We start from the raw sequence: 27,891 nt of genomic DNA on the forward strand, positions 1-27,891 counted from the left end.
ACTAATTACATGTATAAAGCAAAGAGAAAAAAGGAGGGGGGTAAAAGGAGAAACAGGCATAACCATAATCATGGCTGGAGATTTTAACACATCTGTCTTGTATAACTGATGCAACAAGCAGACAAAAGCTTTTTGTCTCCCCAGTAAGTTCGATAGAAATTAAAGAAATACTTAGCTACTCAGTAGAGCTAAGGAAACAAAGAATGAGTGACTTAGCCAAGTACCCAACAACCAATGTGTGGGAGGGCTAAAACTGGATTCAAATTTTCTGTCTCTAAGTCCAATATTCCTTCTGCTATGGTTTTGTACTACAGGAAAGATTTGCTATATTTACCTATAATGAATTTTGCAATTTCTACATTAATATATACAAGTGGGAGAAAAGCAAGGCACATTTAATAATTATATACAGTTACAGTTGCATCTTACTTTTAAAAAGCATTTATATTTAATATATAAAATATAAAATCTATATTTACAAAACAAATTATGCAGATGGCATGGGCTTAAAACAGATAATTTTATTAAGGAATTCACAACAACCTCCTTTGTGATAGCTAACATGGAACTATTAATTCATTAATGATGTTGAAAGTGGTGATGTTGATGATGAAGGCAACAGCAGTAGCTAATGGTTACAAAGTAATGGTTACACAGTAAAAACTGTGCATAGCACAGTTTTTAAGTACTTTCCCATGTTAATTTATTGAATCTACTCAACAACCAAGTGAGATAGTGCAATGTTTAATTCTTAAATTTTTGATTTTCAATTATAGTTAGCATTGAACATTACATTAGTTCCAAATGTACAGCATAGTGGTCAGACATTTATGTAATTTACTAAGTAATTCCTGCCAATAAGTCTAGTACCCACCTGGAACTATGTGTAGTTATTATGATATAGTTAACTATATTCCCAATGCTGTACATTACATCCCCATGACTATTTTGTAACTACCAATTTGTATTTCTTAATCCCTTCACCTTTTTCCAATCAGCCCACTAAACCCCCTCCCATCTGGCAAATCAACTTGTTCTCTGTATCTATTAGTCTGTCCCTGTTTGTTTACTTGTTTAGACTCCATGCTTAAGTGAAATTACATGGTATTTGTTTTTTTCTGACTGACTTATTTCACTTAGCATAATACCCCCCAGGTCCACCTATGTTGTTGCAGGTGGTAAGATTTCATTGTTTTTTATGCCAAGTAATAGTCCACTGTATCTATGTACCACCTTGTTTTTATTCACTTGTCTATTGATGGACACTCACTTTCCTTTCATGTCTTGGCTATTGTAAATAATGCTGTAATTAACATAGAAATTCACATATCTCTCCAAATTAGTGTTTTCAATTTCTTCAGATATATACCCAGAAGTGGAATTGCTGGGTCATAAGGCACATTTTTAATTTTTGAGGACTCTCCATACTGTTTCCCACAGTGGCTGCACCAGTCTGCATTCCCACCAACAGTGCACATGGCTTCTCTTTTCTCCATATCCTCACCAGCACTTGTTGTTTGCTGATTTATTCATAATAGCCATTCTGACCAATGTTAGATGATATCTCATTATGGTTTTAATTTGCATCACTCTGATGTCTATTGGCCATTTGTATGTCTTGTTTGTATGAGAAATGTGTATTCAGGGCCTCTGCACATTTTTTAAATTGGATTTTTTTTGGTGTTGGATCATATGAGTTCTTCATGAATTTTGAATGTTAATTCTTTTTCAGATATATCATTGGTGAATATCTTCTTGCACTCTGTAGGTCATCTTTTCGTTTTATTGATGGTTTCCTTTGATATGCAAAAGCTTTTTAGTTTGGTGTAGTCCCATTTATTTTTTTCTTGTTTCCCTTGCCTAAGAAGATATATCCAAAAATATATTACTAAGAGTAATGTCAAAGAGTTTACTGCCTGTATTTTCCTCTAGGAGTTTTATGGTTTCAGATCTTAATTTAAGTCTTTAATCCATTTTTAGTTTATTTTTGTATATGGTATAAGAAAGCGGTCTAGCTTCATTTTTTGCATGTATCTGTCCAGTTTCCCCTAGACTGTTTTTTGAAGAAACTGTTTACCCTGTTTTATATTCTTGCCTCCTTTGTCATGTATTACTTGTCTGTACAGGTGGGGGTTTATTTCTGGGCTATGTTGTTCCATTGATCTGTTTGTCTCTTTTCATACCAGTACTTGCAATGGTTAATTATATGTGTCAATTTTTACTGACAGAGGGTGCTCAGATTAAAAATTATTTCTTGGTGTTGCTGTGAGGATGTTTCTGCATGATATTAACATTTGAATCAGTGAACTTATTAAACTGCTATCCCCCATGTGGTGGGCATTATTTAATCCATTGAGGGTCTGAATAGAACAAAAGGCAGAGCAAGAAAAAAATTGCCCCTTTTTGCTTTCTGTCTACTTGCTTGAACTGGAACAATTTATGTCCTGTGGCTCCTGGACTGGGTTTGAAACCACTGGCGCCCCTGGTTCTCAGGTCTTTGGACTTAACACCATCACAGCACCAGCTTTCCTGGGTCTCCAGCTTGCAGAGAGCAGGTCATGGGACTTCTCAACTTCCATGGAAGTCAATCTGTCACAATAAATATCCACATAATATATCAATAAAATGTATTACTGATACTATATAAATATATATTGTTATAAAAATCTCTATCTCTGTTACTGGTTCTGTATCTCTGGAGAACTCTAAATTTTTTTTTAATCCTCACTCAAGGATATGTTAACTGAGAGGGAGGAAGGGAGGGAAAGAAACACTGATGTGAGAGAGAAACATCAGGTGCTTCCCGTGCGTACCCTGACTGGGGAGCGACCCGCAACCCTTTGGTCCATGGGATGATGCTCCAATGAAGTGAGTCACCTGGTCGGGGCAGAGGACTCTAATTTTTATTTTTATTACCCTAATTTTACAATGAAGAAACTGAAGCAATAACAAATCACACAGCTACTCCTCACAGTATTCAACTACTATGTTATAGTGCCTATGATTAAGTTGATTGAAATATGCTTTATATTTAATATTTCAGGAATACAAAACTTAAAGTAAAGCATTTCTACTATGTATATTTCCTAATTGTACCTAGGAAAATCATTTGTTTCTGAAATCAATATTCAGTGGGAGGAACAGAAGGCACAGCACGTAGATCGAAGCTAGAGCATAAATTATGCTTTCTTTCATTTAGAAGCAACCTTTGATCTGTTTTAAAAACATTTCTGTTCCTTCATCAGTAAGTCAGACATCATTACCATAGCCCCATTTCTAAAAATTGTGGCAAAACATACAACAGAAAATTGGTCATTTTATTCATGTAAAGTGTATACTTCAGTTGCATTAAGTACATCCTAACTGTTGTGAAACCATCATGACTACCCATACCCAGAACTTTGTCACACCCCAAACAGAAACTCTGAAGTTATTAAAAAATAATTTCCCAATCCCACTCACTCAGCCTCTGATAACCTCTGCTGTATCTTCTGTTTATAAATTTGTCTGTGGCACTCCTTACCAGTGGAATCATAAAATATTTGTCCTTTTTTTGGTATGGATTACTTAACATAGCATAATGTTTTCAAGGTACATCAATGTTGCCACCTATATCAAAATTTCATTCCTTTTTAAGGCCAAATAATATTCCATTGTATGTACACACCACATTTGTTTCAGTTCATCTGTTGATGCACATTTGAGTTTTCACCTTTTGGCTACCCTGAATAATACCTCTTTAATCATTTATATAATTAAAACAAGTATCTGTTTGAGTCCCTTCTTTCAATCCTGTTAGGTATATATACATGAACTATAATTCCTGGATCATATGGAAATTCTATGTTTAATTCTTGAGGACCTACCAAATTATTTCCCAAAGTAGCTGCACGATTTTACATTCCCACCAGCAATGTACAGGGTTCCAATTTCTCCACATCTTCACCAACACTTATAATTTTTTTCTTCCTTCTTCCTTCTTCTTCCTTCTCCTTCTTTTTTGATAATAGCCATCCTAATGTATGCAGAATAATGTCTTAACTGGTTTGGATTTGCATTTTCTTGATGACTAGTGAAGATGAGCATCTTTTCATTTTTTATATATTTACATAAATATACATATTTATATATATTTAAAATATATAAATATATGTTAGCTTTGTATATATTTTCTTTGTAGAAATGTCAAGTGTTTTGCCCGCTTTTTAAATTGGGTTGCTTTTATTTGTTTATATGAGTTGCTGGAGGTCTTTCTATATTGTGGATGTTAATTCCTTATCAGATATGTGATTTGCAAATATTTTCTCCCATCTGGAGACTGTCTTTTCACTCCCTTGAGAATGCCCTTTCATGACAACAGTTTCTGATGTGACGTTTTACCTGTTTTTATTGCCCGTCTTTTGGTGTCATACCTAAGAAGTCTTTGCTGAATCCACTTCATGAAGTCTTCCCCTCTGTTTTCATCTAAGAGTTTTATAGTTTCACCTCCTACATTTAAGACTTTGATCCATTTTATTTTTGTATATGATTTAAGGTAAACGTCCAACTTTATTCTTTTCCATGTGAAAATACAGTTTCTGCAGCAGCATTTGTTAAAACAAAACTAAAACTACTGTTTTCCATTGAGTGATCTTCGCACCCTTGTTGGAACTCAATTGATCATATATGGGAGAGTTTCTTTTTGTGCCATGACCTCATTTTGTACTGAGAGGAAATAGGTCCCATAATCCTTTCCCAGGTATGTAGCGGATACTTTCTAATAATGTAAACACATACAGTGGAGAAGGGCCATGCCAGAGGGCCTATCATAGAGAATAAAAGGATACAGCAACAAAAGAAGAAAAACAAATACCACCAAAAAAGATTTAAAGCACATTTTTATTATAGATAGGTAAGTGTGGTTTGTTGTGGCTGCAAGTATGTTTATAATGCATGTACAAGCTTTTCTATACACCAAAGGTATAATACTTTTCTTTTAATACTTAACTAACATTTCTCTGACAACAAGGAAAGTCTAAATTGGCTGAGTCTTTTTTAAATGGGAAAAAAAGTGTTCTTTTCCCCCCTAGATGTTGCTTTAAAGACTGGTAAGTTTAATTCATTTAGGTCCCAACACATTACATTTAAGAACAGTGAAAGAAAATCAATTATCACTACAAAACATGTAATTTCTATAAATCAGAAATATAAAGTTTTTATAATTTAAAACAGCAGCAATTTCAAAAGATTTGCTGAATTAAAACTTTACAAAATATATATACACAAAATATCATTCCAGATGATCATGGATTTTTAAAACTAGTATATAACAATGCCAAAAGTCTAACCCAAACCTACTACTGATGTAGCTGGCCTATAACAATTTTTACAACAAATTTTTTGTTTGAAAATAAAACAAAAACAAAAGTAACCTCCCAATTCTCTTGTGCATAAGCATAGGTTACAATGTACTGGCTTTGATTCCGTAGCCACAAAGAGAATTTTAAAATAGAACAAAGGCTTCACATAAATAATGTTTTACTTGTTATTAAGTATGTGACCAAACAAATTAAAATAAGTACTAACAACCAAAGCAAATCTTGATGTAACCAGTACATATACCCTTAAAGAATGACAAAGACAAAAAAGAAATAAAATTGTCTATAAAAGCCACAAGCACCTTGCTTTAGAAAGAGCACCAAGCAACACGAAAAGGTAACACGTAAGAGGTAGTGTACCACTGGCTAGGATGTATATGCCCACTGGGGACCTGAATACAGCTCAGTATTTGGGGAGATAAGACATATTAAACTGTGGTTTATAATTTTTAGACAGAAGCATTGCGCTTTTGGGAACATTAGCCAGTATTGCTCCATAGCACTCTGCATGTCCAGCTGTCTAATGGGTACTTTGCTCTCAGTCAAAAAATAAAGGGTACCCTGAAGATCCATGTTTAAAAATCTTCAGTGCTAGGGAATTTTCTAAGAAAGCTCAGATCAACATAATTTTTAAAATAATTAAATACTTTATCAATTATAGTCCTTTTAAAAATGACTTTTCTCCACCCTAGGAGGAAGTCCTTTTTTTCCTGAGATTCTTTAAGAATTAGCCAATGCTTTTATTCCATGCCTTTCATAACGATACTATCTTTCTGTTTCTATTTATCCCTCTACATCCATTACCTGGCCAACAGCCAGGTAATTCAGAACTAACTCAGAGGCTTTAGAGAAAGCATACAGAACTGCTTTCAATGTAGTACTTTCGTTCAGCTTTGAGATGAGGAAGTTTTTGTACTTCAATTACTGGAAGTTGATTAGGGTCCAGGGTGTGAAAAAGGAATTTTGCCGTATGCCAGCTGCCATCTTGAATCTGTAAAGTAAGAACAAAATGGTTCAACATGTAATTGTTTCTTCAGCAGTCATTCTCAGCAGACAATGTTTTCATAGACAATGTAGAATTATTTTAAGGATTAAAGATAATAAGTAGAAAGTGTATAGAGCCTGGCATAAAATGGTCAATAAATGGTAACAGTTACGGTGAATAATTGAAAACATGGACTTATTCCTTTCTTGAAATTGCATTGTGTGTTCTGATTTTTCAGTTTCGGAGACTAAGGCTAGCCTTCTGCTTCTGTTCTCTGTGAATCACTAAACCAGAAATGAAATAGAAGGCTGCACATTGCCTGATATGATTAATATTCATCTGTTCTATGTTCCTTTATTTGGGACTAATTCTTTTTTTTTTTTACATTTTTTAAAGATTTTATTTATTTACTTTTAGAGAGGGAAGGGAGGGGGAGAGGGAGAGAGAGAGAAAGAGAGAGAGAGAGAGAGAGAAATATCAATGTGCAGTTGCTGGGGGTTATGGCCTGCAACCCAGGCATGTGCCCTGACTGGGAATCGAACCTGCAACACTTTGGTTCGCAGCCCGTGCTCAATCCACTGAGCTATGCCAGCCAGGGCTTGGGACTAATTCTTCATGGTGGGCTTTTTTCTTGGATGAAAAGGGAATGAGTTATCTCAACCTCTCTTTACTTTAGGCAAAAAATAACCAGAATTGCTTCAGTCAGAAGTAAATTATAATTCTGTTAAATCATCTTTTAGGTTTCTTTTCTCCTCATTCTGTGGTTACTACATAGTTTCTTTCTTTCCTATCTTCCTTCTAGACCTTTCCATTTCTCTTATTACTGTGTGCTCTTTTGTTTCTGATAAATTCTATGATGGAACAAAACTATCACAAAATAGCCTGTGATTCAGATTCAATAAGACAGAGAAACACAATTGACTAGTTTAGTGAGGTGTTTTATTCAGCAGTTGATTCACTTACTCATTCACAGGATTATCATGGTATACATTTTTAAAATTTGAAGGAACTTTAGAGACTATTTAAGCTATGAATTCTGTTTTAAACTAAGGCAGCTGAAGCTCACTGAAGATAAATTACTAAAGTCATAAGCTTGATGTGATAGCTAGAATTAGAATTTAGTGTGTAAGACACTGTTAGATTTAACTCAGTAAGTCTTTTAAGCAATGTTGATTGAACACTAAGCATATTTGGTACAGTTGAATAAGATGTAATCCTCTGTTTTCTTACAGTGCTTGGGAAATATAAGGATGAATAAATTAGCTCTGGCTTCTGATTTTTAGCAGCTTATAAATCTAGTTGGTGAGAGGAAATATATAAATGAATAACTGTAATATGAGATCATATATGGTAAGTTCAATATAAATAATGAACAGTGAGTTCTAAAAACAACTGAAAAAGTGGGAGGTGGTTGTAAAAATAAGCCTAACATGGGGTTAAGTGCACAGATTTTGTCCTGGAAGAGATTTGGAAGGAAATCCAGGTGCCTCATTTTCTTTCACAGATAAAATGGAAATAATAAAAACTTACCTCATAGGGTTGTGAGGATTAAATGAGATTTTGATTAAAAGTCCCTAGCAGTACAGTGTGGCATAAGCTTTGGAGTTGCTCACATTAGCTGCATGATCTCTGCCTTCACTTTCTTACCTATATAATGAGACTAATAATTTTGCTGTTACAGCTAAATAAAATAATGTATGTAATACATGGTATCTGCCATATAATAAGCCCCCAATACTTTGTATCAATAGTAGGAACTGTCATTGATGTGATGGTGATGATGACGATGATGAAGAATAGATCAGTCTGGCCACAGTTTAGGGTAGAGCGCCAGTGAATGCCCAAGCTGGAAAGGTAGGCTGGGACTTGACTGTTTTAAGTGCTGAACACAGAGATGGTAAGTTTGGATTGTGCCTCAGAGATAGTAGTAAGCCACTGAAAATTTCCAGACAAAACTGTAAAAGTGAAGTGAATTTGTTGATAACATTGATTTCTTCACTTATACAGAATGAGCCATGGACTTCTGACTGTCTATGATTTTTCAAATAACCATGCACCATTTATCTGGAAATGATGTTACAAAGTAGAGTTCCCTGGAAATGGTAACAGGTAGTAAATCATGGGTGTCACAGGACACAAGAACCCCCAAAGTCATAAAAATATGTATGTTAATGGACAACTCGTTTCTCTGAACAGGAATTGGCAAAGTCTTTTGTAAAGGGCTAGATAGTAAATGTTGTAGGTTCTGTGGGGTATATGGTGTTTGTCACATTTACTCAATTCTGCCATTGCTGTAAATACTAAATAAACAAATGAGTGTGGCTGTATTCCAATAACATTTATTTACAAAAGCAGGTGGTAGGCTAGATTTTGTTTGTGGACTGGAGTTTGCCAGTACCTACCCTATAACAAAACATTTTAAAATTATAGAATTTTTATAACATTTGTTATTTAGCTTTAATAAAAATGGGCTATAATTCAAATATTGATTGGTAGGGCCAGTCAACCTGCAATTACACGCATAGTTGATACCAGGCATAGGCACTGACAAAATAAAATAAAATCGACTTGCCTCTATAACCTGTTTTCCATGAGGTAATGAGATGTAGAATCACAGTGGTGAGAATACATACAAGAAATCTATTTATCTACATGTCCTATCTATCTGTCTATCTATCTATCTATGAATGACATGATTATTTCATATGGGAAATAAAAATTAATGTATTAGCACCTGTTTGCATATAAAATCCATGGATGACCAATGGATGTGACAAAAGTTGACAAGACATGATATAAACAGATGATTTTGAAAAATATATGGTTATTACAAATCAGGGCATTAAAACTTGCTATACTTCTATATATGCAGTTTGCAATTAAAGTCTTACACTCATTACTTTAATTTTATAGTTTTATAAATTTTAAGTTAGTTATATTGAACAATTCCACAAGCCCCATTCCCTTCCTTACCTTGCAGTCATCTGAAAGCACTTTAGGTTCAAGTAGAGTTTTTTCTTCAAAAATCTGGCCATTCCATCCCTTGAAGCCAACAGGTAATCCTGAGCCACTTGTCTGGGCACTCGTCCATGCTGGAGTGTTTAGACAGTGGATGGTGATGATTTGGGTGGCTTCTGAGCTCAGTAAATGAAGAAAGTTCATCTGGACTTTTCCAACTGCAAACTCCAACTAATGTCATGGAAACAATATGTACGTTATAAGATGTGGCAATTGAGAAACTTGTACTTTGGGGAAACCTGAGGAAAGCCCTTGAAAAACAGGCTTGAGAAAGCTACTTTTCTTGGCATTTAAATGCCAGTCTGTGGTGTGCTCATAAATACTTAACAGGCACTCACAGGGGCCAGGGTGGGAGAGTGGATGGGAACTCCTGATTTATAGCACTTTCTGATTTCCATGGTATAAGTACTCCCACGATGGCTGATTTCAGCCTGTCAAGGTGGCGTCATTGAACATGGAGTTGGGAAGAGATGTTAACTATAGGCTCTCCTGAGCCAGTCTGCGCTGGTTTCAGCAGAATACTAGACTATCAGATAAGATAAAAAATGAAGATAATTTTCATAATGTTACCTAAAATACATTAGGAATTTTTTGTTGATTAATACTTTAATAATTTTTTCCTAAAAATCTGAAATTCTGTCTATACTTCCATTTGAAGGGTTTATTTTTAGTTTATAAAGATAAGTTACAAGTTGTAATAATAAACTGGTTGAGTAACTTCAACTGAGAGCCTTTAAAAACAAGGACACATCTTATTCTTTGTGTTGCCAGCTCTGGTGTAGTTTCAGTCACAGTCATAAATGTCTACCAGATGAATGAATGAGTGAACAAGCATTAACTCATACAGTGAATAATATAGGGCAAAATTGGAGCAAGAAGCTCTGATTGTACATATTTAAGGCTTAAGTGACAATGAGGAATTTATATTAAATTCCAAACATAAAATTAGAAAGATATCAGTTAGGAAGTGACAGAGAAGCAAAAAATAAGGCAATAACATAAAATGCAAAGCCCCAAGAAAAGAGAGGAAAGGCAGAGGAAGGACATAGGAGGAAAACATGGAAGAGTCACTATAAAGAACAGTAGAGTCTAAGTAGTTAAAATGCCTTCATTTAACAGGTAAGAATCACAAACTTGTAAAATATTTAAACTTTCTGAGCCTTAGTCTCCTTATTGGTCAAGTTGGTTATAATATGGGTATGACAGGATTGTTATGAAGATTTGAGGTGCCAAGTGTCATTGACCTCGGTCCTCCAGTGGCTCACAGTATCCCTTCCCAGATTAATAGTGGGACAGAAACTAGAACCCAGTTCCCTAATTCCAAGTCTACTTTCTTTCTGCACCTGCCCAGTCCTTCTCAGGTTGAGTTTAGGAATAGGAGGGATGGGAGAACTGATTCAGTCAAGAAAAGAATTCAAGTGCAGCTCTTTCACTGCTCCTATCTCTTTGCATACCTCCCCTTTCTTCTATGATAATCCAAATAACAATCCTGGGCCAAATCCAGGGGGATGATAAAGTCACATGAATATTTGGGAAGTAGGGCTATCATGCTAGAGGTATACAGATTCCCTAAAAGCAGAAGAATACGTCCTTCTTCTGCTTTGGGGCAATAATGGTAAGTGCCTACAGAGACGAACTGGTGAAACACCCTGGGCAATGAAGCGGGAGGTTTTAGGAGAGAGCAGTCTGACAATAGGCAGTTAGAAAGACTAACAGACTGTGCATTTTAGCTGCTGTTATTTTTTTAATCACGGACAAAACACAGAGGCACATGTATTGGTTCTTTGCCAATGAGAAGTAAGTCCTTGGCAATACCAAGCTGGTTTAACCAGAAAAAGAAATGCAATTTTGATGTCTTCAATATATGTTATAGGTAGAACTAAGCATTAGCTTTTATAAATGCCTGTTACAATATCCAGTGTTATTCCAAGCTAACTTTCTTTCATTCTAAACACTTGCTTTACAGAATTATGCTTGAAAGAAGTTTTTAATAACAGTCAGTGGATGTCTAAGGAGGTTATTTTGAACTCAGTCACCAAATAAAAGGCAAGTTCTGTGATAAACTTTCTCTTTTAATGATCACAAAATTTTCAGTAACATTTTAGGTAACTTTTTACTGATACAAACCCTGCAGCTGTTTGGGGATTTTCTAATGTGTGTGCATGCATAAAAACATTTCACATTTTAAAAAGAAATTTTAAAACTACAATCAGGGGAGTAAGCCAGGATAAACCAACATAAAAATAATCAAAGTGTTAAGATTTACTAAGATTATCTTTAAAAACAAAAATTTCTTATACATTAATAACATTTATAACTATTTAAAGCTAGAATTTTAAAAATCACTGTTCACTGACACTGGGCAAATGCTGACGTATACTCTAAAACACAACACACACCTTTGTCACGGGAGCCGGAGACAAGCATGTCTGACCACCAGCACTGAAATTGCAGAAAACCTCAATAGCATCTGAAGGGCATCCAAGATTTGGATCAATCCAGTATTTTCCTATTAATTTATTGTAAACCACAAAGATATTTAAATACCATATTAAAAAATATTCAGAACATCCTTACAAATGATCATACTTTACTTTTATATTTTGTCTTATTTGTAAACATCTAGAAGATTATAGAAATATTTACATTTAGTGAATAAATGGAAGCTGCAAACATTATATAAAATTAATACTGAAAAATACTATATTTTTTTCACATACCTATCATTCTAAGGGCATTTCATAATTTTAATAAAAGTGAAAGAACAGCTGAATTTATTGCTTCATTCTACAGATGAGCCAAGCACCTTAAAGTAAATTGTCTAATGTTACATAGTAAATAGAAAAGCTGGATTTAATGTGGTGTATGTGCATATTTCTGATCTATATTTCTTAAAATGAATATATGCTGAGTGACATAAGCCAGTCAGAGAAAGACAAATAGCATATGACCTAGCTTATATGTGGAATCTCACAAACAGAAACAGAGACATGGATCCATGGAACAGACTGATGGCTATCAGAGGGGAAGGGGGAGGAGGAACTAGATGAAAGAAGGTGAAGGGCTTAATGTAAAACACATAGGCATAGCCCACAGACATAGACACACACATCAGTGTGGCGACAGCCGAAGGGGGGGTTGGGGGCTGGGCAGAGGTGGGCAAAGAGGGGGGAAATGGGGACGCCTGTGATAGTATCAGCCATAAACATAAAGTTTTAAAAACTAATAAAAGAGAACAATCAAGAAAAAAAGAAGTAACTTTGGCAATCTCCCCGAGGTCAAATGTATCTTTATTATAAAGGAAATAAAAATAATAAAAGTTTTTATTTTCAGAAATAAAAGTGTACAGTGATACTGTTTCCCCAGCTTATTCCCCTGTCACTCTCCCAGTTAACTATTTAAAACCTTTTCCTCTCCTTCAAATTTATTCTACCCTTTCCTCCTTCCTTATTCTTGACTGAGAAGCTTCAATTTCTGAGATAAGTGAAGGAATCTGAAGAAAACACATAAGTTCCCTCAACTACACCTATCCAACTAGCTATACTTGTACAAATACATTCTGCCTTCCCTCTTATTGCTGTGAATAAACTGTGTTGTTGTATAAGGCTTATCTTGTCTATTATGGCTTCAGTTTAAAATTCTTTCTCTTATTTTTTTCCTTTAGAGTTCTCATTCATGGTGATTTGTCAACTAGTATGTTTGGTTATCACTGATTGTATGCTGGGCACTATATTTAACAATTCTTTTTGGAAATAATTTGATCTCTATGATGATATTATCTTTTATAGAAGATTTTGGCTTCTGTCATATAACAGGGGGTACAAATGGTATGGAGCCATCTTAGTCCAAGTTCAAAGCTGAAGACTTTCTAAGCTATCTCGATGATGTAAAACCAGTCTACATATTTTTATAACTATATTTTATTGTTTATGCTATTATAGTTCTCCCAATTTTCTCCCTTTTGTTACCTTTCACCCAACCTGCACCTACTCCCTCAGGTAATACCCACACTGTTTTCTGTGTCCATGAATCCTGCATATATGTTCTTTGGCTACTACAGTTCCCTATGCTATACTTTTCACCCCCATGACTATTCTGTAACAACCAATTTGTACTTCTTAATTGCTTCACCTTTACCCATCTCCCACACCCCCCCCCCCATTGGGCACCCATCAAAATGTTCTCTGATTCTATGATTATTTTTCTGTTCTGCTTATTTATTTATTTATTTTTTAGATTCAGTTGTTGATAGATATGTATTTACTGCTATTTCATTGTTCATTTTTGATCTTCTTCTTTAAGAAGATGCTTTAACATTTCATTTAACACTGGTTTGGTGGTGATGAACTCCTTAGCTTTTCCTTGTCCAAGAAGCTCTTTATCTGTCCTTTGATTCTGAATGACAGCAGCTTTGCTAGGTACAGCAATCTGAGTTGTAGGGCCTTGCTTTTCATCACTCTGAATATTTTGTGCCAATCCCTTCTAGGCTGCAAGATTTGTTGAGAAATTAGCTGACAATCTTATGGGGGCTCCCTTGTAGGAACTAATTGCTTTTCTCTTGCTGCTTTTAAGATTCTTTCTTTGTCTTTAACCTTTAGTGTTTGAATTATGATGTGTCTTGGTGTGGACCTTTGTGGGTTCATGTTGTTTGGGACTCACTGTGATTTCTGGACTTGTATGTCTATTTCCTTCACCAAGTTAGGAAATTTTTCTGTCATTATTTTTTTCAAATAGGCTTATAATTCTGTGTTCTTCTGATCTCCCTCTGGCACCCCTATGATGTGAATGTTGCTATGCTTGAAGTTGTTCCAGAGGTTCCTTACATGATCCTCACTTTTTTTGGATTCTGTTTTCTTCTTGCTGTTCTGATTGTTTTTTTCTTCCTTATGTTCTAAATCGCTGATTTGATTTTTTTGCTCTACCCACTCTACTGTTGATTTCCCTGTAAATTGTTCTTTATTTCAATTAGTGTTTCCTCTATTTCTGACTGGAAGCTTTTTATGCTGTTGAGGTCCTCATTAAGTTCCTTGAGCATCTTTATAACCAGTGTTTTGAAGTCTACATCTGACAGATTGCTTATCTCCATTTTGTTTAGTTCTTTTTCTGGAGTTTTGTTCTGTTCTTGTATTTGGGCCATGTTTGTCTCTTCATCTTGGCAGCCTCCCTGTGTTTATTTCTATGTATTAGGTAGAGCTACTATGTCTCCCAGGCTTGACAGAGTTGCTTAAGGTAATAAGTGTCCTGTGTGACCCAGTGGCACATCCTCCTGTATAACCTAAGCTGGGAACTCAAGGTGCATCCACCATGTGGGCTGTGTACACCCTCTTCTTGTAGGTGAGCCTTGATTGATGTTGGCACGCTCAAGGTCAGTCACCACCTGTGTTCTGTCCATGGTCACAAAGCATTAGCTACAAAGTGATCTGCAGATGGCTGCTACTTGTGCTGGGCTTGGAGGTGCCCAGGAGAGGCCAAGCTGTGAACCAAGGCTGGATGTTGCTAGTGCCAGATATGGGGCAATTTAGTGAGAGGTACAGGGCTCACTGAATCCAGATGCTACTGGTTTGAAATAATTTAGGTAAATCTGAAGCTTGGGCCAAGACACACCATTCACATGGAAGAGCCACTGGAAACAGCTTGGGTAAGCCTGAATGTGAGCCAGGTTGATGGAGTCTCAAATATGGCACCTGCCTGCTGGCTCTGTGGATCTGTAGGGAGAGTGCTCAGAGAAGGAACATTGGCCTCTCCTAGCACTTCTGTCTGGGAGAAAAGCTGTGCTTCAGCTCTTGCCCTGATGCTGCACAATTAAGTTCCTCCTCCTAAGTTTCTGGTGCCTTTCAATCTTCTGCCCTGGTACTGGAACCCAGAGGGAATGAGTCTGAGTAATCTGTGTGTACACCCTTTAAGAGGAACTGCCTGGGATTCCAGAAGTTTCTGTCTTTCACAGTCTCAAACTCCTCTGGTTTTTACAGCCAGAAGTTATGGAGACTCATATTCTGGGGTGAAACCTTGGGCTGAGGAGCCTAGTCTGAGGCCCCTGAGATAGTCCTCCCAATTTTTACCTGCCACATGTGGGTACAGGACCAGCCCATTCCATATCTCCATCCCTCCTACCAGTCTCCATGTGGTTTCTTCTTTAATTCAGTAGTTGCCAGAAGCTTTATTCCTGGAGCTTCTGAATAATGGCTGTTCTGTAGTTGAGTTGTAATACTCATATGGTTGTGTGAGGACACAAGCCATGTTTGCCTACTCTGCCATTGACTGGAAGTCTTAGGCTACAGTTTGTTTGAATGTCTCTCTCTTCCTAGAGTGAGGTCCTGGGGTCCTTTGAATGCCTAGATCCTACCTTAGGTAGGCCACAGGTTCCTACTTTTGACCCTTAACCTTATGAAGCCACCAAAAGCACTACTCCATTTCTGAACACATTGGGGAAAACGTAGCTCTACTGTTGTGTTCACCTCTCTGCTATCTTGTTCAAAATCTGGGTTGACAAGACATGAAAACAATCAAAGTGTCTTTGGTAGATGATTAGATAAAGAAGGTGTGGTACATGCAGGATGCAGCAAAAGCAGGTTTTTGGTTGTTTGTATGGAAAATAATACAATAATTAATAAATAACAATACAAGAATAAAACTCTTTGTTTTGTGTACTCACAACTGTATGCAGTGTGGTACTACTCAGTCATACCAGAAGAGAGGAAATGCTGCCATTTGTGACAACATAGATAGATCTGGAGAATATGATGCTAAGCAAAATAAGCCAGATGGGAAAGTAAGAACCATATGCTTTAATTCACATGTGGGATATAAAATTGAAAGCAACAAATAAACAAACCAGACAGACAAACAAACAAAAACTCATAGACACAGAAAATAGTATGGTGATTACCAGAGAGAAAGGGAGGTGGAGAGGTGGGTGGGGGGAGGTTGTAAAGGGGGTCAAATAGATGGTGACAGGAGATTTGACTTTGGGTGGTGGGCACACAATGCAATAAACGGGTGATGTATCATAGGATTGTACACTTGAAACCTATATAATTTTATTAACGAATGTTACCCCAGTAAGTTTAATAAAATTTGTTTAAAACTTTAAAAATTTGGCTTGAAAATTCTTCACTATTTTGTTATTGAATACCTTTCAATTGATTTTTAAAAATAAAATTAGCCAGGCAACATTTTTCCTTACAAAATAATTTTATTTTTTTAATTTTACTTTTGTTTTGTGTTAAACATTTTATTTTAAAATATTTTAGATTCACATAAATATTGCCAAAATAACACAGAACTTTCCCTTATGCCCCTTATCCCTCTTCCACTAAAATTCACATATTATGAAGCCATGAGCATTTGTCAGAACTAAGAAATTAACCTTAAGACTCTACTTTTAAGTAAACTGAAGACTCTAATCAAATTTTAGTAGTTTTCCACTAATTTTTTTTCTTTTCCATACCCAATCCAGGATATCATCACAATACATACTGACAATGTGTCCTTAATCCTTTCCTATATGTGACTGTTTCTCACTCTTTCACAGTTCCCCATGATTTTGACACTTTTGAAGAGCACTATTCAGGTATTTGGTAGAATGTTTCTCAGTTGGGTTTATATGAATTTGCTCATGGTTAGACTGGAGTTATTAGCCAGGCAATTTGAGCTGCCTGCTTCATTACTGGAAGTGGAAACTCTCTGCTCCACTGTTTTATCTCAAAATCTAATAAGGTTTTAACTCCTACCATTCTGCTAAAGCACTCTTATGAAGGTCACCAAAAATCTTCACATTGTTAAATCCAGTAGCCTTTCTCCATCTTCACCTTTCCTGACATTAACCCCGTTGGTTCCTTCCTCTGCAGGCAAACCGTTTTCATCACTCTGCACTCATCTTAGTTTTCTTTGCCAGTACCCCCCACATCTCCCAGGCCTCTAAACACTGGAGAGCACTAAGGCAAAGTATTTAGACTTCTCTTTTTTAGAATTTACCTACTTTTTAGGATTAAACTGGGCAAAATAACCTTTGAAATGGGCCAAACTATCACTGTATTCCAAAAATTCTTCACCAAGGTAACAAGAAAGCAGAATTATCACTACCAAACTGAAAAAAGACAATCTAAAGACATTCTTTGGAAGTAGCACCATCCTGTATAGCTAAGAATAATTTAGCTTAGTTGCACCTATAGAAATTCCTTCTTTGACTTATTAACACCAACAGAAATTCATTCCTTTTTCCATGTAATTGTTCCCCTTTCCTTTCTCACAAAACCCCTTGTCTTAGCTCCCTAACTGGAACACTATTTGGGCTTCAGCCTGAATCATTGCTTTCCCAGTCACTATTCTTTTGGATCTGAAATACATAAACATTTGTTGCCTTTTGCTTGGGTCTTTTATTTTTAGTTTAACAACCCACATGCAAATTGTCAACAAAAACTGCTGGCTCTACTTAAAGTACATCCAAAAGATTTGACCATTTCTTATCACTTCCCCTGCTACTAATTCTAGGCCTACCCAGCACCATCTTTTACCTGGAGTGTTTCAGTAGCTTCCTCAGTGGCTGCTTCTGCCCTGGTCTTGACTATGTCTGCACTATACTGGCCAAAAAAATATTTTAAAAATCTAAGTCAAATGATGTTATTCCTTGCTCATAAATGTCCAATAGCTTCTCTTCTTATTGAAAGCAGAAACTGGAGTCCCTGGACTAGTCTATATAATCTGGTGGCTTGATGTCCTTCTGAGTCCATCTCCTATGATTCTCCCCTTTATGCACCCTCTTCCAGTCACTCTGGCCTTCTTCCTAATGGTAGAGCACGCCAAGTACACTCTCAGGCCCAGGACTTTTGCATTTGTTCTTTCTGCCCAGAAACTTTTTTTGTTTGTTTTTGTTTTTATTTTTGTTTTTTTGCCAGATTTCCTGTAGCTTGTTCCCATACCTCCTTTGGCATTGCTCAAATGTCACTTTCTCAGAGATGACTTACCTAACTACTCTCTAAAACTCACCCCACTCCACTTTTCTATGATATTTCTCTTCCCTGCTATTCTGTGTTTCTCTATAGCACTTACCACCTCCTAGTAATAAAAATACTTTTGGACATAAAGACTTTTCTTATACCTTGCAATCCACACCAATTCTCTACTTCTCCTAGTAGGAAGGTAGACCTTGAATTAGATTTCATTGATCTGTATGTCTTACAATGTCTTTGTTCATTTCAAGTCCATAGAATTGCATTTTTTTAAAAGATTTTATTTATTTATTTATTTATTTATTTTTTTTAAGGAGGGAGGGAAGGAAGGGAGAGAGAGAGAGATGTGTGGTTGCTGGGAGTTATGGCCTGCAACCCAGGAATGTACCCTGGCTGGGAATTGAACCTGGGACACTTTGGTTCCCAGCCCGCACTCAATCCACTGAGCTACGCCAGCCAGGCCAGAATTGCATTTTCATGCCCTCAAATATGTGAAAGAATTAGTATCACTAAGGGTCACTGTAACTATAAATATTATTTTAGTTTTTATGGAAATCTAGGGCATAAAATATGTATAGGAGGTAAGCATTTTATTAACATAAATAAAATGAGTATTTTCATTGTACCTTTAGAATAGAAGTAGATTTTTTGACAAGAATGTGTGTGTATGTATATGGTATGCATGTATACATAAAATAAAATATGGACTACTATTTACCCTACTGAATGATATAAGAGTTTTTTTTCAAGTTAGCTTATGTGCCATTGTGTTGGGACTAGTTTTTAGCAAAAAAATGATAACTATTAATATTGAGTGTACAGCTGACCAAAAAAATTAAAATTAAATGACATATTGTAGCAGATAGAATTTCTCCTACTTATCATCAGACAATGATGACTACTCCACTCCTTTTAAAACTTTTCCTTGACTTGAACAGATACTTCTCCAAGGAGGACACACAGAGGATCCAGAGACACATGAAAAGATGCTCAATATCGCTAGCTATCAGAGGGATGCAAATTAAAATCACAGTGAGATACCACTTCACACCAGTCAGAATGGCCATCATAAACAAAGCAACAAACAACAAGTGTTGGAGAGGTTGTGGAGAAAAGGGGACCCTAGTGCACTGTTGGTGGGATTGCAGACTGGTACAACCACTACGGAAAACAGTATGGAATTTCCTCAGAAAACTAAAAATGGAAGTGCCTTTTGACCCAGCAATTCCACTGCTGGGATTACATCCTAAGAACCCTGAAACATCAATCCAAAAGAACCTATGCACCCCAATGTTCATAGCAGCACAATTTACAATAGCCAAGTGCTGGAAGCAACCTAGGTGCCCATCAGCAAATGAATGGATCAAATAATTATGGTACATTTACACAATGGAATTCTATGTAGCAGAAAGAAAAAAGGAGCTCCTACCCTTTGTAACAGCATGGGTGGAGCTGGAAAGCATTATGCTAAGTGAAATGAGCCAGGCAGTGAAAGACAAATACCATATGATCTCACCTTTAACAGGAACCTAAACAACAAAACAAACAAGCAAAATATAACCAAAGACACTGAAATAGAGAACAGGCTGACAGTGACCAGAGGGGAGAGGGGAGGGAATTTCAGGGGAGAATGGGAAGGGTTTACAGGAACAAATATAAAGGACACATGGACAAAAACTAGGGGGAGGGTGGAAATGGAAGGGAGGTGGGGAGGAATGGGTGGGTGGGCTGGGATGGGAGTAAAGGACTGAAAACTGTACTTGAACTATTAAAATAAAATTAAAAAACAACAAACTTTTCCTTGATGGTTCTACTCTAAATTTATTTATTTATTTTTAAGATTTTACTTATTTTATTTTTAGACAGAGAGGAAAAGAGGAAGAGGGGGAGAAAAACATCAATGTGTGCTTGCTTCTCACACGCCCCCTACTGGGGACTTGGCCCACAACCCAGGCACGTGCCCTGACTGGGAATCAAATCGGTGATCCTTTGGTTGCAGCCTGGTGCTCAATCCACTGAGTCACACTAGCCAGGGCTCTAAATTTGCTTTTGTGCCTCTAGTTAATCAGTATTAGGGTACACTTTAGAGATGAGAAAATTCCAAGTGTAACAAACCACTCCATTTTCATAATCACTGATCAAGAAATGAAGTTTTAAATTCCACTTTGTGTAAAAACTATAATTTTAGGAGGTATGGTGGAAGGAGTTCTATGATATCTTTCTTTATATTGTCAACTTTGGTAGTCCTGACAGGTGGTCCAGTCACCCCAAAAGTCCTCTCTTCCTATTTTAATTTTAACATGGATGTGATATAGCTCAAGAACAAAGTATAAGCAAGTGATATAGCAAGGGGTGGGGGAACTTAGGGATCAATAAGGATGGTTAGTAGAAGACCTTTGTAATGTAAACCTTTAGGAAAAGATAGTTTGACATCAGAAGCATTTCTCCCACAAAGAGTCTTTGGTTCTTAAAATGGACATTAAAATGACTTCTGCCAGGGTTCTTTAAAAATAATTACTATTTGGATCAAATATACTGCAAATCTTAAACACAATGATGAAATGAAATTACACATCAGAGTTAGAGGACACCAAGAACTTACCATCAGATACTTTGTGTTCACAGTTAAGCAAATCTTTGCAGATTCGTGCTGGGTTATCTCGTGTGCCAAGAGGATTCTTGATGCTGCGCAATAGATTGCTAAGGTAGTTCAGGGTTTTGAATATCTCTGCACTGTAGTCAATTAAAGTCACTTCAGTATTCTGGTAGCTCTGCCAAGTCATCATAAAAATCATATTAGCAAAAATGCATAGAGTCACCATCAACAATAGGTAACTCTAACGATCAACATGGATCAAGGCAGAAAAAAAAATGCATTCCTATTGTGCGCAATGACTGGGGAATAGGGTGTAAAAAGCAGCTGATATGCACATATAAACGTGTGTGAGTCTGATTAATTTTGATTGTGAATAGAGACTTAATTCACTCTCAAAAGCCTAGTTTTCCAAGTGGCATAAAACAATAATTACTATGTCTACTTCATAATGTTTTTAAAAGTCATACACTGAATAACTAGAGTTTAAATAAGAAAAATAAGTAGTAATGATAGGTCTCATTTTAAGAAGTGGTCAAACTCATTTAATTATTTTCTTCTACAGCACCAAGTTCCTTATTATATGAGATCCTTTTAACAATATGACATTTTTGTTTTAAATGCATTCCTTAAAAATATCCTGTGTATATATTTCTGTTTATTAAAATCATTTATTTTGTCCTTAAAATGGTTTCATTCTTTTAAATATGTTTTAAATATAATATTTGAGATAAAGCTACATTTTGGACTTCCAAAGAAAATTTCTGCTTAATTTGTATATTGAGACTGCCAATGTAAATAAAACCAGATATATTACCTCCATCTGTAGGGCAGCATGTGATTCAATCAAGGCTTGAATAGCAGCATTGATATCCATTTGTTTCTGTGTAAAACAAAACCATTTGAGATCAGCAATAAGATCAACACTGAGTGCTCTAAAGTAAAGGCTATAAATTCTGAAAGCTCTGCTGTTAAAAGTATACTAGACTTATTATCTGAAAGCGGCTGGTACCTCTTATGGTTGGACAGATCTTGCACATATTGCCTGGCTATCTGAAAGAACAATATGCTGCCTTTATCCAAATTTCAAAAGTTTCCTAATTAAAACAGGACCAAAGTCTAGAGTCCTCAAATGAAAAACTATTTGTCTCTGCTGTGTGAAAACACACCAAAAGTTACTCAAATGGAAGAAGAATGAAATATGATCCCCTCAGTTAATAAATTGTAAAGTGGAGAATAAATAACTGTAATAATTTTTAAGTTACATTCTTGGAAGGAAAATAGAATAAAATACTACTGTCTTGAGGTAGTCACATTAGTTTAATCTGATACTTCTGCGGTCTTAAAAACAATTTCTAAAGTTGGAAAATGTACCATTAGTCCCAAAAGAAATAATACAGTATAAATCCAATCTCCTCCTGCATTTAATAAGAGATATTTTTAGAGAAAAGACTCACATAACCATTAGTAAAAGTATTTCTGTATTTTAGTTTTTTTTAAAAAAACTTGGAAACTAAGAAGCATGTGTTGGGAAAAGGTTCTGAGAAATTGCATCTGTGTAAGCAGATCAAGCAATCTAATTTCCTTCAGAATAATTGCATTGCTAGTAATCTTTTTACTTAGAGGTCTATATAATAGAACTGTTTTCAACAGATCTTTCATAGCTCATGGTTGGCAATTTGAAAAACTATTTATAATGATGGGATAATCAATAAAATGGACTTTACCTTGCCTCAACATGTGGTTTTCATGTTGGAAAATAATTGACTCATTCTGTGTGTGTGTGTACACACACACACACACACACACACGCACACACACATACTGCCAAACACTATGATACAAACTGAGGATAGAATGGTAAGCAAAAAAGAAACATTTCTTGTGGAGCTGAAGTTTAAACAGAGAGAAAGGCATGAACCAAATGAACTAAAAAATACATAATAACAAATTGTGATTTGTGCCATTAAAGAAAAGTACGTGATCCTGTGAGAGAAAGGAGGACTCTGAGCAAACTCTGGAAGATATAAGAGGTTTGGAAGAGACAGATCAGGGAAGGCTTCCCGAAGGTCATGACATCTGAGCTGAGATATAAAGAACAAATACGAATTACCACAAGAAAGGGGTGGGAGGGCTTTCCAGGCAGAGGTAACACCCTTGCACACAGACTATTAGACAGACAAGCACAGCCTGTACACGCAGCAGAAAGTGTTAGCCTAAAAAGTTCTGTGCAGGTTAAATAATTCTGACCCCTATGCCTATAAAAATGGGGAGATTTTGGACATGAGTCACACAAAAATATTGGCACTAAACATAGGCAACTGAATTAAGCACTAAACAATAGTCACCTTCATATTTTCCAGTTGGTTTGCAAATAGGGCTTTAGTCTTAAAAACCTAATGGTTTTTAAGCAGTTCTCAGATTTTGCACAATTAGAATCCTTTTGCACTTTTAAAGATTATCAAGGATTGTAAACAACTTTCATTTATCTAAGTTATAACTTTTGATATTTAACATAGAAATTAAAACAAATTTTAAAACTATTTATATTGACTAAGATAATAACTCTATTATGTGATATAAAATATTTAAAATTTTTTTCTGTTATTGATGTTCGAATAGAGTTGTCTCCATTTTCCCACCACTACTTCCCCCATCCTACCCGCCCCCACTTCCCACCCTCAATCCTACCCTCCTTTAGTTTTGTCCATGGGTCCTTTATACATATTCATTTACAATGCTTTTTCTTCTTTCCCATGTTATTTCTCTCTCCCCTCCCCTCTGGTTAATTGCATTTTCCAAAACAAAAATAATGTGATAAGAGTGGTACTGTTTTACACTTGGCACATCTCTTTAATGTCTTGAATAATGTCCCTTATTTGCTTCTGTATTCAATTTGTTATATGCTACTTTAGTTTAAATATATGAAACATCATTTCAGCCATTTTAAAGTATCCAATTCAGTTGCTTTTGGTAGAGTCACTATGCAATGCAAAAATTACCATTATTTAATTTCAGCACATTCTTATCAACTCTAAAAGAAACCCTGTACTATTAAACAGTCACTGCTCATATTTTTCCTATTCTATTTCATTAAAACATGCTAAATGGTATCATTAAATTGGTTTCATGATTCACTAATAAGTCATGTAATAGTCTGAACTAATTACTAAATAATTATTAAGACAACTTCTATCTTTAATTTTCCTCCAAGCAAAATCTTCTAGCTTGGAAGATTCCCATTGAAATTTTCTAAGAGATGTAGCTGGCTTTTTTTTTTTTGTATTTAGTTATTTATGTATTCATTCAATAGGCATTTATTAGGAGCTTGAATGGAAAATAAAAAAATAGTCACTACTTTAGAGAGTTCATATCCAGTAGAGAAAACTGGCATGAAAATAAATGAGTATGAATGAAGAGAGGGAAATGACCGGTTCTCTCTGGCAGTGTGAGAAGGGGTCAAAATTCAGAAGAGTTTCACAGAAGATATGACCATAAGTTGAGTTTAGAAATACCATGTAGGTATATTCTCACTGTCATTTAAACTCTTGTTCTAGAAGTCTTTTCTCAGGGCTGCACAGTGCCCTCCTTGCAACACACTCTGCAACCACCGCAAGGACAATGTAAGGAAGCCAGGTGTCATGTGGGCCAAGGAAAGGAAGATGGAAAGGAGAGAAAGAGAAGGAAACAACAAAACTAGTATTACTTGAGCAACTATAATCTGTCAAGCAGATATACTTTCTCATTTAATCCTCCTAATAATTTCTCAAAGTATATGTTCTTACTCACATTGTGTTCAGAGCAAAATACCTCCCATGTGTCCCACTTCATTTCAGCTGTATAGGAACACATACAAACATTTTCCAAGTGGGACAGGAATATTTTCGCCCAAAGCTTGGTTACTTCAGTGTGAAAATTTTCACTAAACACCTCTAATTTGCCAATGATGTATGATCTTTTAGAACAGGTTCTTTCTTAGGAAGGCAGCTATGATAGTTACATCAAAGTCATGAAGTGGAAAGACAACTGATGAAGGTACTAGTGACCCATGTATTGTGGGGACACAGGGAAGAAAGAAGAACAAGGAAGTTGAAAGCAATTTAAAGATTTTTTAAAGGTTTTATTTATTTATTTTTAGAGAGGGAAGGGAGGAAGAAAGAGAGAGAGAGAGAGAGAGAGAGAGACAGACAGACAGACAGACAGACATCAATGTGCGGTTGCTGGGGGCCGTGGCCTGCAACCCAGGTATGTGGCCTGACTGGGAATCGAACCTGCGACACTGTGGTTCGCAGCCCGCGCTCAAACCACTGAACTACACCAGCCAGGGCACAATTTAAAGATTTAAAGACAAACATTTACACTGATGTTTGCTCCAGGGAAGATTTCAATCTCCATTAATCAGGTGAACAGAAAGGGGAAGTGATTTTTAACCATAAATAAATCTCACATTACCAAGGAGACAATCTTTCTTTTGGCACTTTGCTTGAAAGTTATTCCCTATCCTTATGAAAAGCTGAGAAGCATGAAGAGTTTCTGACCTTCTGAGAGTAGGCCATGGTTATCCACCAACTAGAACTGTCCAAGATCCAAATGACACTACAGCAGTTTGTGGAAATAAGTAAGGCTTGGAAGGCACCGAATTGGCCTTTGTTTGGGACAGTGAAGCCAACAGTGAATCTCATTTATGCATGAAATCTAACCAAGAACCATTGTATTTGACCAGGATGCTGTAGGAGTGGGGTGGGGTGTGGGTGCAGAAGACGAAATGGATACAAGTATAAGGGAAACTGAGCTTGGAACATTGGAGGCCAGGATAACAGCTGATAATGAAGCAACAGAAGCATTGCCTCAAAAATAAGGGTAGCAAGCTTTGGGTTGTAATAGATAAAGAGCAAATACATGAGAAGTCTGAGGGCTTCTATAGTGACCAGCAACTAAGAAAGATTCATGTAAAGCTTAAAAAGTGGATAATTCTGGCTGGCAGAAAAGGACATTTAAAAATGAAGAACTAGGACCCAGAAATATGAAGAAATGGAGGCAGTTAGTATTTTTTGACCAGTTATTATGTCAGTCACTGTACTGAGTGCTTTACTTCTTATTTAAAACCATTTCCATTTCACACACAAGGAATCTGGGGCTTGGACTTGAAGTTATTGTAGCTGGGAAGGTTCTATACCAGATTAGCAAAAAGAACAGAGGTAGGCAAGCGGGGCACCTAGGGAGTTAACGGAAGCTTTAAAAAGTTAGCATGATATACTGAGATAAACAAAACAAAAAAAAAAAACTTACTCTTGGGCCTGGTGCTCCAGGTGGACCCTATAACATAACAAATTTTAAAAGTTTTTATTTCATAGGTATCTGAAGCCAGGTAAACATGTAAGCATCAATGATAAACAGATATAAATATAAATAAACTCACTGGAGGCCCTGGCTGACCCCGTGGCCCTTGGGGACCCTAGGAGAAATGGAGACAAAGCACAGCATGTATACATTATGCTTCTGGATGGTGTAAACAAGACAAGGATCCAACCTCTGTCACTGCCTTTTTGTGTGAGGCAGGTCTTAAGATACAAAGTTGTTTCAGTAATTTGAAGGTATATGCTATTGCATTGAGTTTTCACCCACATTCATGAACAAGCTGGATATTTATTTTCATGTATTATTAATGTTAGAAACTGAATTTATTCACTTTAATAAACAATTATAAATATAACATTTAAAAATGTTAACATTGTCTAAGTGTGTTTTTCCTGTTATTTCTATGTACTACTCACCTAATTGTCAAGTGAAAACCTCAGTGTTCTCAGATGTTTATTTTTTCTTCCACATCCACCTACAATTTGGTTATCAACTACTATTAATTTCACGTCCAAATCTCTCCCAAATACTGCTTGTCTATTCTTACAGCAACTGTCTTAGTTTTATGTTAATCGTGTACTGTGAATTGAATGTTTGTTTCCCCAAGTTCATATACTGAAGTTCTAAACCCCAAAGTGATATTTGGAGGTGGGGCCCATGTGAGGAAATTAGATTACTCGGAGCCCTTATGAATGGTAGTGGTCCTATAAGAAGCCATCTGAGAGGGATGATCTCTTTCCCCCCACCATATAAGGATATAGCAAGAAGGTGGCCTTCTAAAAACCAGGAAGAGGACCCTCATCAGACATCAAATATGACGGCACCTTGACTTTGGACCTCCCAGCCTCCAGAACTGTGAGAAATACATATTGTTGAAGCCATCCAGTTGATAGCAACTTGTTAAAGCTGCCCTAGCTAAGACATCATGTTTTGCCTGGGCTTGCAATCTGACTCCCTGCTTAGTCTCTCTACCATGTTAACTATATTCTACTTATAAAATGGAAATATAATTCTCTGATTATTTAGTTAAAATCATTCAATGGCTCTTTATTGCTTAGATAACAGAGTATGAACTTCTTAATAGTGATAGCTACCATTTACTAAGAACTCACTATATTCCACATATTGTGTGGAATATGTGTGCTTATTTATCAATAACTCACTGAATGCCAAGTTTTGTGCTTGCTTTCTATTTACAGTCAAGAAAAGAGAGTAGTTAAGTAACCACAAATAGGGGGCAGTTAGGATGAAAATTCAAGTCAACTAGATACAAAAGTATGTTTTAAGATAATGTGCACCTCTGCCTCTCTTCAAAACCTGGGTCTCACTTCCACTAGCTCCCCTCAACACATCGACACTCCATCTATAACCAACTACTTGTGGATCCCTGAATTTTCTAAGCTTTTCACATGGATTCTCTTGCATGTGCTGTGTCCTCACTAAGAATATTCCTTCTTACATTTTTCTATCTGTTTAACTCCCATTCCTCTTGCAATACTTCTTTAAAACTCCATACGTACCCTGCCTACCCCCGCATCACCTCCCTCTGGCTCAGCTAACCACTTCTGCATTCCACAATACATTGGAAAGTCCCTAGGGACCCTTGAAAGTGAGTTAGTCATCTTTACTTCC

At 36.2% G+C, this 27,891-nt stretch overlaps 1 protein-coding gene across 1 annotated transcript in view; it reads right to left on the minus strand.

The window, feature by feature from the left end:
* Window positions 1-4,860: 4,860 nt before the first annotated feature.
* The window catches only part of COL24A1 (collagen type XXIV alpha 1 chain), a 333,553-nt gene continuing 310,522 nt past the window's right edge, over window positions 4,861-27,891 (minus strand). Inside the window, exons 55-61 of the mRNA XM_036026370.1 lie at window positions 26,321-26,356; window positions 26,191-26,217; window positions 21,719-21,784; window positions 20,911-21,079; window positions 11,760-11,869; window positions 9,316-9,531; window positions 4,861-6,348 (exon numbers count right to left, since the gene is read on the minus strand). Coding sequence (XP_035882263.1) covers window positions 6,202-6,348; window positions 9,316-9,531; window positions 11,760-11,869; window positions 20,911-21,079; window positions 21,719-21,784; window positions 26,191-26,217; window positions 26,321-26,356 — 771 coding nt within the window. The 3' untranslated portion in view covers window positions 4,861-6,201. The remainder of the gene's footprint in view (window positions 6,349-9,315; window positions 9,532-11,759; window positions 11,870-20,910; window positions 21,080-21,718; window positions 21,785-26,190; window positions 26,218-26,320; window positions 26,357-27,891) is intronic.

This window comes from Phyllostomus discolor, chromosome 5 (genome assembly GCF_004126475.2).
Source record: "Phyllostomus discolor isolate MPI-MPIP mPhyDis1 chromosome 5, mPhyDis1.pri.v3, whole genome shotgun sequence".
Classification (NCBI taxonomy): Eukaryota; Metazoa; Chordata; class Mammalia; order Chiroptera; family Phyllostomidae; genus Phyllostomus; species Phyllostomus discolor.